Source organism: Canis lupus, chromosome X, assembly GCF_011100685.1.
Source record: "Canis lupus familiaris isolate Mischka breed German Shepherd chromosome X, alternate assembly UU_Cfam_GSD_1.0, whole genome shotgun sequence".
NCBI lineage: Eukaryota > Metazoa > Chordata > Mammalia > Carnivora > Canidae > Canis > Canis lupus.
In genome coordinates, this window is record NC_049260.1 from 81053564 (window position 1) to 81062639 (window position 9076).

General features: G+C 52.9%; 1 protein-coding gene across 2 annotated transcripts; it reads right to left on the reverse strand.

Annotated features, from left to right (window-relative positions):
* Positions 1-918: 918 nt before the first annotated feature.
* On the reverse strand, positions 919-8740 carry RIPPLY1 (ripply transcriptional repressor 1). Of its 2 annotated transcripts, none has more exons than XM_038587996.1 (4): positions 8550-8740; positions 3029-3107; positions 2330-2394; positions 919-1761 (listed from the first exon to the last, which is right to left on the reverse strand). In XM_038587996.1, the coding sequence occupies exons 1-4, from the start codon at positions 8723-8725 to the stop codon at positions 1494-1496; spliced, it is 588 nt and encodes a 195-aa protein (XP_038443924.1). In that variant the 5' UTR covers positions 8726-8740; the 3' UTR covers positions 919-1493. The 2 variants fall into 2 exon arrangements, with proteins under 2 accessions (XP_038443924.1, XP_038443925.1); XM_038587997.1 differs by lacking the exon at positions 8550-8740 and adding an exon at positions 4004-4761.
* Positions 8741-9076: the final 336 nt, after the last annotated feature.

The following is a 9076-nucleotide window of genomic DNA, read 5'->3' on the forward strand; positions in this document are numbered from 1 at the left end:
AGAGGAGGTACTGAATAGATGGGGGTACCCAACCTGGACCTGAAGGTCTGCAGAGGCTTCTCTCAGGAATGGTGTCTGAGCGAGTCCTATTGGATGAATGGGAGCTGCCCAGACATCCAAAGGTGGTAAGGCATTCCAGACAGAGGCTTAAAAATCCATCAAGCCTCGACACATTCAAGGCCAGACGGCATGGGCTTCAACTGCCAAGAGAGATGAGTTTGAAGAGACAGGAAGAACCAGGCGATTGAACAGCCTAGAATATCACACAAAGAACTTAATTTGTGAACCTATGAAGGCAGAAGCCGTTGAGTCTCAAGAGGGTCTGCGAGCCAAAAGAAAAAAAGAGGTAAGTCCGATTGTTGGTGAGGCAGTGAAGAGCCAGAGGAGGGTTTTCAGCAGGGGCACGATGTGGTCTTATCTGATGGCCAGTGGGGAGGCAAAATTGCAAAGGGGCTTGCTGGAGGCAAGAACATTAGTTGGGGTATTTGGGGCAGGAAAGGCATGAGGACCTGAGCAGTGATAGATACGAAGGGAATCAAGTAGATAAAGTTGACAGGACTTAGTGAGCCCTCCTAGCCTCCTCCCCACCTGCATATACTCATCTCCAAAGCTCAATTGAGGCTGTACTTCTCACTAAATCCCCCCCGCCATATTCCCAATTTTCAAGCTGCTTTTGGGGGGCCATTTTGCTCCCTTCCTAAGCTGTCTTTAATCAAGTTTAATCAAGCCTGACTGATTTCACAAGTTGACAGAGAAAGTCTGTCCCGCATGCTGGGTCAGTCTCTGGCCCTATAGCCCCATGGAGTAGAATCTGTCAACTGACCTCGGGTAGGGCAACAAATTGGCCTTGAGCTGGTCTCTGACCCTCTGCCTGTGGCTTCACAACATGGGCAGAGTTCAGTTAAGAAATCAGCACAGTTCCAGGAAAAGGGCACACATTGTCTAGTTTATTTTTCTCCTGATTCAATTCATACCAATATACAGACCCCAGTGGATAGCAGGCAAAATGGAGGGAGGTCCCCAAAGCAAGCAGATTTTCTAGATGCCCCCTTCCTCTCCTGCAAGGCCCATCAATGAGGTGTCCTAACTTTGCTTGGATCTGAGGTTGGAATCCCTGGAGGAGAAGCCAGAAGTCAGGCTTTCTATGGGGAGACAGACTATAGGGCCAGCTGGAATGCCAGGAAGTCAAAGACCCCTGAAGAGTAGGTGTTCCTCTCTGCATGGGGATGCACTGTCTTGATCTGCTCCCTGGGAACTTCAGAAAGCAGGTCTTCCCCTAGAGCTTCTTGGACCCTTACACTGTCAACATGACAGAAACACAGACAATGAGATGCCAGAGGCCTGGGCCCACAGGCCAACTGAATATGGCCAGGGTATGCTGGTGACTCAAGGACCCAACTTACAGTCTAGAGGGCTATATCTGGAGATTCCTGGCTAATTGCTGCTCTAGAGCCTTGCCAGTCATACTGAACCCCAATCAGACTCTGACCGGTTCAGTTTGGGCCTGTCATGAGTGGGGAAAGAGGATGAGCTATGGCCCTGGGTGGTGCTGACCCTGGTCCCCTCACATGCTCTCCCAGCCCCCTTTCATCTGTCTCCAATTTCTTCTCTTCTTCTCTCTCCTTTTCTTCTTCTTCTTCCTCCTCTTCGTCATCTGAGTCCTCATATAGGTTGATCGTTGCCTGGATAGGGAAGTTCTGCAGTAAAATCTCCCCATCACTGTACAGGTAGTCAAAGGAGCGGGATTTAGGCCAGAAGAGCCTGTGGACAGACAAGAAATATAGCCCCTAACTTAGACGGGGTCCCATCTGTTGCAGAGAGGCAAGTAAGACCAAGAAAGAAGTCAACCCCTAAACTTCTTCTCCTGCCTACAGAATGAGGTGAAAGGGAAAAGGAGGAAGTGCATACACATTGTAACAGAACTCTCTAGATTGTTAAAAAAGGGATGCAGGCTGGAAGGTAATGTCTGGTGGGCTGATGGCTGTGGGGAGGCCCTGCCCCGGCATCTGTCAGCTCTGACACTGATCCCACCCCCCCACTTCAGAAGTCTTCTAGCCAAGAATGATCTATCCCTGCGTCCTCGGTGTCCCACTAAGGCTTCCTTCACTGACCTCGCCCAAAGGGGCTCATTCTTAGGGGTCATCGGCATTGACTTCAGGTAAGGCAACCTTGGCCAGTTCCCTTAACCACCCTGGGCTTCAGTTTCCTAATGTATGAAAAAGGGATCCTGGCACTGCCTCTCTCCTCCTCCTGCTTCACAAGGCTGTTGTACCGATTTGAAGCGCGAGTGGGTCTACAGCAAGTTCTGAGCTCGGCGCGCCAGACTTACCTGACAGGGTGATGGAACTCGGAGGCAGCCTTTATGACTTTGGCACCTGTCGCCCCACCAGTGGCCTGTCCAAAGCAAAAGCTAGCATGTGGTTCAAAGTACATGGCCAGACAACTGCCTCCTCTGTATCAGGGGTCATAAACCTACGTAAGATGATCTAGAAGAAACTTTAGGCATCCCGGGGGCAGCCCCTACCCGCCCCCTCAGCAAGGGGCTCTGTCCTGGTTCTGGCTGTAAAGCAAGTGCATGGAGTCCTGGGGGTTGTTCGCTTTGCTGCCCCTGTTCTAACACCTGTTTGGAGACTGTCCAAGAGACAGAGTTCCACCAAGCAGCCAAGATTCATTGGCGGGGGTGGGAGGGGGGGAGGTAAGGGCGGCCTGGAAGAGCACTGGGGCTAGGTGCCAGGAGACCAGGATTCTAGCACCAGCTCTCTCACAGGCCAGTGGCAGGGCCAGCCCAAATCCTTCACTACTCTGGGCACCCGTCTCTCCATCTTAAGGATTGCCACAGAAATCTCAGGGTTGCCCTCCTCTCAGAGCTGTTGAAGAATCAAATGTGAGCAAGGCATTAGAGATACTTTGCCATGTCTGCAGCCCTGGACCAAGGGCTGGGGCTCTCTGGAAACGGACCTTCTGGGTCAACGTGAATGCCTGTGGCCACCTATGCACGTGACCGCATGTATCGGGGGCTCAGACTCACCGCCTCGATGCCTTTCTTCCCCCACCACTGTGGTAGGTCCCTTGCAGAGGACAGCCAGGGCCTCCAAAGACACGCTCCTCTAGGACAAAGAGATCAATCTATGGAAGAAGGAGACTGGAACCTGGACTCCTTGAGATAACAAAAGAGGCCTCCGGAACACTTGGCTCGGAGGCTGTCTAGTCCAGGAAGCTTGTCATGAGGCCCCTGCCCTCTCGTCCCCACCTGAACAATGTGATTGTTGCTCTTGTCATGCTGTTTTGTAATTATCTGCTTGCCTTTGAGCTTCTTAGGGACCAGTTTAGGTTTGACCATATCTGAATCCCCAACACCCCAGTGCAGTGCCTGGCACACAGTAGGCATCTTGCTAAAGGTTTGCTGAATGTTACACATCTGGAGGAAGAAATGGGGGTTGGGTGGAAAATATCTTGCCCCTGACTACGCCAAGAAGGAGAGCTTAGAGTCCTGCCATCTTCCGGGGCTGGGGAAAGGGGCCTGAAATATTTCTGGGCCCACTGCTTCCCCACTAGACTTCCAGAGGTCCAGGAAAAAAATATGGAGATTTTATGGTGTGGTCAGGAAAGAGAAGGGCCCCTGGTCAGAGGCTTCTTAGGACTTTGGCCCTCTTTTACTCCCTCTTCAGCATAGGTCATATTAAAGCCAGGCTCCATGGCAGCCTCTCCCGTGCTCCTCAGTGGACTCAGTGAGCAACTTGGCCCATGAGGCCCTGGCTGCTCGGCTTTCAGCTTTGCCAATGCCCACTGTCCCCGAGTCTCCTCCTGCCACCCAGAGGGATGAATGAGGTGTGAAGCCAGTTGAGACACTCCAGCCTGAGATGCAGAAGGGGCTCTGAGGGCTGTGAGGCCTTGTCCTACCCCTCCACAGAGAGCAGGGGCACCCTGGACATTTCATTTTCCTTCCTCTCCCAGGACACCACCAAACCTGAGTCCTTGTCGCCAAGGGCCAAGGTCTGCTTACCTGTCACTGCCACCTACTTGTTGTCCAGAGGAGACAAGCAGTGGTGGACTTAATAGGCCAGGGGCAGCAGCCGAGGGAATGGAAGGGTCCATCCTTAGGGGGTCGAGGCCAGGCAGGTCATAGGGGCTCTTATTTCTCAGAACCTCCTGCATTCTTTTGGCCTTTCCTGGGAGACCCTTTTATAAGGCTTGCCTGGCCTCATAAATTATTCAGGGCAGCTTGGGGCTGGAGGGGACCTGGGAGGAGGGGTGAGGATTTAGAACAGGGAGCTCTGGGAGGGGAAGCCTGGGTCTCTGGGTGTGAAAGCTCTCCCAGTTGAATAAACAGAGAGTCAGTGGGGGGTGAAGGGTTTTCTTTACCTCCAAGTCAGAAAGGAAAACACAGAAGGGGCAAATCATACACCATTTGTGCAAATTCCCCAGGCAGTAGCAAGGCTGGCTGGGGCAGGGGGTAAAAGAAGGAAGCTCATTAGTACCGCAAACCACGGAAAGCTGTCCGGCATAGAGCGCTGGAAAGACAGGCCTTTGGCAAAGCCAGTTCCCAGTAGAAAAGGGATAGCTGACCCAGCTAAGGCGAGTGAGGGACCCACACGTTATTTGGGCTCAAACCCCCAAGAGATTTGCCAGGTGGCCCTGATATTAGGTGGCACTGCCATTAAGTACCACCTGGGTCAGGAAAAAAGGAGGTTCTGGGTGTAGCAGGTCCAGCTGCCTGTGGGGTGACCCTCAAGTGCCTGAGTCTCCTCTCCGGCCTCAGCAGTAAGTGGTCTGGTAAAGAAGCATGGGCAGCATTTCAGGGCTCCCAGGTCAGATTCCAAACTGCAGAGCTCAGCACCCCCTCCTACTCCCCAGTCCAGGAGCTGGGGTGGGGAGGGGGGTGGTGGCGGGGAAGCAGGTCTCTGCCTGGCTGCTAAACTGCTGAAGAACCATCCCTGGCCCCAAGGCCTCTGTTCCCTCACGTGTAAGAGGAGGGTGCAGGGTGCAGGGCCAGTGGCCTCAAGGGGCCTGCCAGCCTGAACACTCTGTGACAGGTACTGGGTACATGGGTACTGACCCCAGGGCTGGGGGTGGGGGTGGGCAGCCCAGCCGCTCCAGCACAGTCCTTGGCCTTAGCCAGTCTTCTGGACCTTTGCCAAAAAGCTTCCAGTTACAACTGCCAGCAGCCTCCTTGTGCTTTAGAAGTCCCAAAAATATTCCTCTGGGGGCTCAGCATTCATCCCCATCAGGGTTTGTGATTGTCCAAAATCTGAAACAAATCCAATGTCCAATAATGGGAAACCAGCTACATTCAGCAAGGTGAGTCTCTGCCCTTGAATACTAAGCAGGCACTGACGATCATGCTCTGGAAGCCTCAGCATCAACACCGAAAGTGGGAAAGAAAATCAGATCCCAAAATTGTATGAACAACTCGATGCAAGGGGCTCCTCTTTCCTCTGTTCCCCTGACCCCCGGCTCCCACCCCACTTCAAATTCCAGCCCCACCATGTGCTTGATAGCAAAGGAAAAATCAGAAACCAGGTAAAACACATGCCTCACTTGGGCTGGGACGGTGAGACAATTTCATATTCCAACTGGCTTGGTGGAAGAGTGGGGAAAGAAAACAAGCGGGAGAGAGCCAAGACTGGGAGATTTTTTATTTCCTTCTTCGTGCTTTTCTGACCGTCCTTGAAAATGCTACGAGACCCGATATTCTTTGGGCGATAGAAAATAAGGACACGTGGAAGGTAAAAGGAAAGAAAGAAATGCTTAGTTGCAGAGAGAGAGGACTCTGTCGGGGTTGGGGGTTGCCGATGGGGGATGACACTTGCTCCGTGGGAGCTACAGGGAGACACATCTTGGCTCCATCAAAGGAAAACTTTCTAGCAGCCCAGCCGCCACCTAACCCAAGGGCCTGGCACCATACCAGCCCTCAATAAACAGAGGTTTATTATATGTGTTGAAATGAGGGCAGTGGCATGCGCTGCCCCAGACTGCTCCGAGGCAAGCTCTCTGGATCCCGGGTCCCCAGAGAGGGGAGAAGGAGGGCTGCTGGGGAGCCCGAATCTCTCTCAGTCTGGCAGGGTCCTGGCTAAATTCACTTCCAGAAGTTGAGGGTTTGCTGGAACTGCTTCACTGGCCCAGAAGAGGAATGAGGCTGAGGGGAGGCACCAGGTGGAAACAAGAGCTGGCAGGCCTGGGGCCTGCGAGGAGAAAGAAGCAAACCTATTAGCATTCCCTGGGATCTTTTTGACCTCCAGGTGGCCAGGGCCTCTGAAAACAGGCAGGAGGGAAGAGGGAAAGGGGGAAGAGGGAGACATTAACTCCTGATCTCAGGAGTTCAAGCCCAACCGGACTTGGCCAGGCCACCCGTCATGCCACCTCTGGCCTTGAACCTGTGTTCATTGGGTCACAATCCTTCACCACTGGGGCTGTCTGGCCCCTTTGCTCTCCTAAGCGGGCTTCAGGGTTCCCCTCAGGCCAGCTTCTAGCATGCTCTTCTGGAGCCCAGCTGCCCTTTAGGCCCATCTGCATGGCTGTTTGGTCTCCCCACACAACTGCTCTCTGCCCTGCTACCTCCTGAGAATTGCCACCCGCCTCAAGCAGTCAATGGGAGACAATGCCCCGGCCCCTCTTGCTGAAGGATTTAAGGCCTGCAAGTGTCGCTGGACAAAAGTGGGAGCCTGGCTGTGTGCCCTTCCATTTGGCACAGAACAGGAGTAAGATGGCCAGCAGTGTAGCAAGGAAAGGTGTGGAACAGCCAAACGAATGGCTTCTCTTCGGGGTGATTACGGCCCTGCCTCTGTTTCCCCTGACAGCCCCATAGTATCTGGGTTTTGCCCTTGGTGGCTCTGCCAGGCCCTCCTGAGAGGACTGGGCCCCTCCTTTGTGCTACACACCACTGGGCTGGGCATTGCCTGGCATGGGAATGGACTAGAAAGAGGAAAGTGCTGAGGACACTGCCTTAGGGTGCTTACAGCCTAGGGAGGCAGACAAAACCTGCGCAGGGCAAGATGACTCCAACAGCCTCAGCTGGGCCCCAAGACCCCTGAGCGTGTTCCCTGGTCATGCTCTAAGTCTGGCCTCCACATTTCCCTGGGCCACATTCCAAACTTCCTTCAGCTCCCTACCATGTTCCTGCTCCACCCCTCCCTCCTACTTCCCTGAGAAAACAGAGGCCTTCAAGCATGAATTACCTCAGTGCCCTGCCCCACCCCCAAAAAATTGGCCTGCAGCTCCAACTTCCTTCCTCCCCCAGCCCTCCCTTCTCAGGGGACAAGGTGCCCCTCTCGTTAAAGGCTAATCCCTTTATCTGGGCCTTGGCCTCATCCACCCTCCTTCTCCTCTCTGGGCCCTTCCTCCAGACATCATCATGCCCCTTCTCTTCAGGAAAGGCCAGTTTCTTTATTCTAGCTCTCTCCCTTCCCAATGTAAAATGGCGGTCTCCTTGATGCCAAGAAATACAGCTTTTCTCTCCTCAGATGTGTTCTCTCATTCCCCTAACATGCTCGCTCTCTCTCTCTCTCTCTCTCTCTCTCTCTCCCCTCCCTCTCTTCCTCCTTCCCACTCTCTTATCTTTCCATCACCCTCAAGTACCTCAGCCCTCCTGCAGGTTGGCCCCCACCCCATCCTCCTAGTGAATGAGCACCACCAAAGGTCACCAATAACCTAACTGCCAAATCCCTTTGAACTCTTGGGTGGCCAAAGATACCATTGGCCAAGCCCTCTTTCCTTAAGCCCTCCTTCATCTCTTGGCCCCCATGATTATTCTCTCATTTTCCTCCTACTTCTGGAACCCCTCCCTGTGTTCTGTCGCCCACCTCTCTTCCTCTGCCCATTCCCCCCTCACCTGTGGCTCTCACAGTCCCCAAATTAGGCTGATACACAGCCATGTTTTCAACGGGGCACAGCAAAATGGGGAGAACATCCCAAAGTAGAGGTTTTCCATAGTCTAAATGTATTCACTCATAGAAAGGACTGTCCTTTATTATGAGGTTATGCCCTTCCTATTTGGGTGGAGCAAGATATTCTTTCTTTTTTGAAATGATTGCAATGGTGGGTGCTAGGCTTTTATTTTTTCCCTTTTTTTTGGAAAAAAAGATTTATTTATTTAATTTTTTATGATAGACAGAGAGAGAGAGGCAGAGACACAGGCAGAGGGAGAAGCAGGCTCCACGCTGGGAGCCCAACTCGGGACTCGATCCCGGGACTCCAGGATCGCACCCTGGGCCAAAGGCAGCCGCCAAACCACTGAGCCACCCAGGGATCCCCTATTTTTTCCCTTTTAATGCTCTGTGAGTTTACCTTTCCAAACTCAAATGTTAGTTTCTCTGTGTCAGTCCTGTTAATGTTTGTTGGATGAATCCAAATTTGAGAATGCTTACTTCCTCTCCCCCCTGTCCCCACCCCCATTACAAACTGAACCTCCTCTGTACCTACCTCAGGAAGCAGCATCATATGGGACCCAAGTCAGTCAAGCTAAAGCATCAGCCACTTCTCGCACCTATCTCTTCCACACTCCTCACTCACCCCATTGTCCCTTTGATGTGGCCTCATTCATTCTCTCTCACCTGGACACCAGGAACAGCTTCCAGGGAGGTTGCCCCATCCTTGACTTGGCCCTTCCAACCCACCCTCCCCACAGCCATCCCAGGGATCTTTCTAGAACACGGATCTGAGTACAGCCCTCCTGCACTGGAAAATCTCCAGTTATCCCCAGTTGCCTAGAGGAAATGTCCAGCCCCATTCCCGTGACTGCCTAGGCCTGGCCTGCTCCTCCCAGCTCCAGCCTCCAGTGGCTTTCATGCACCCTCCCCTGCAGCTCCCCTTGACCTCACCTCCTCTCCATAAACAAGCTGTGGCCTTTCACCCCTAATCCTTTCAGGGTTGAGGGCCTCTGGAGGTCTTAATCCCACCCTGTGTCAGACTGGCCTTTAGCCAAAGGAACAAACGGGCAAACGGAAGAGTGGATCACACCCAGCGAGGATGGATGTCATTCTGTGAGATTTCTGCTCTGGTCATACCTAGATGGAGATGGAGGTTGAATGTGCACAAATGCACAGACTATGCTGTGCCACAAAATATATTTCTTGCTGTG

Coding starts and splice junctions, on each gene's coding strand:
- RIPPLY1 (XM_038587996.1), bottom strand. CDS start 8,725: ATGGGGCTGGACATTTCCTCTAGGCAACTGGGGATAACTGGAGATTTT. Junction 2,395..3,028: donor GGAAGAAAGGCATCGAGGCG/GTGAGTCTGAGC, acceptor TGCTTTGGACAG/GCCACTGGTGGGGCGACAGG. Junction 1,762..2,329: donor GAGTTCCATCACCCTGTCAG/GTAAGTCTGGCG, acceptor GTCTGTCCACAG/GCTCTTCTGGCCTAAATCCC.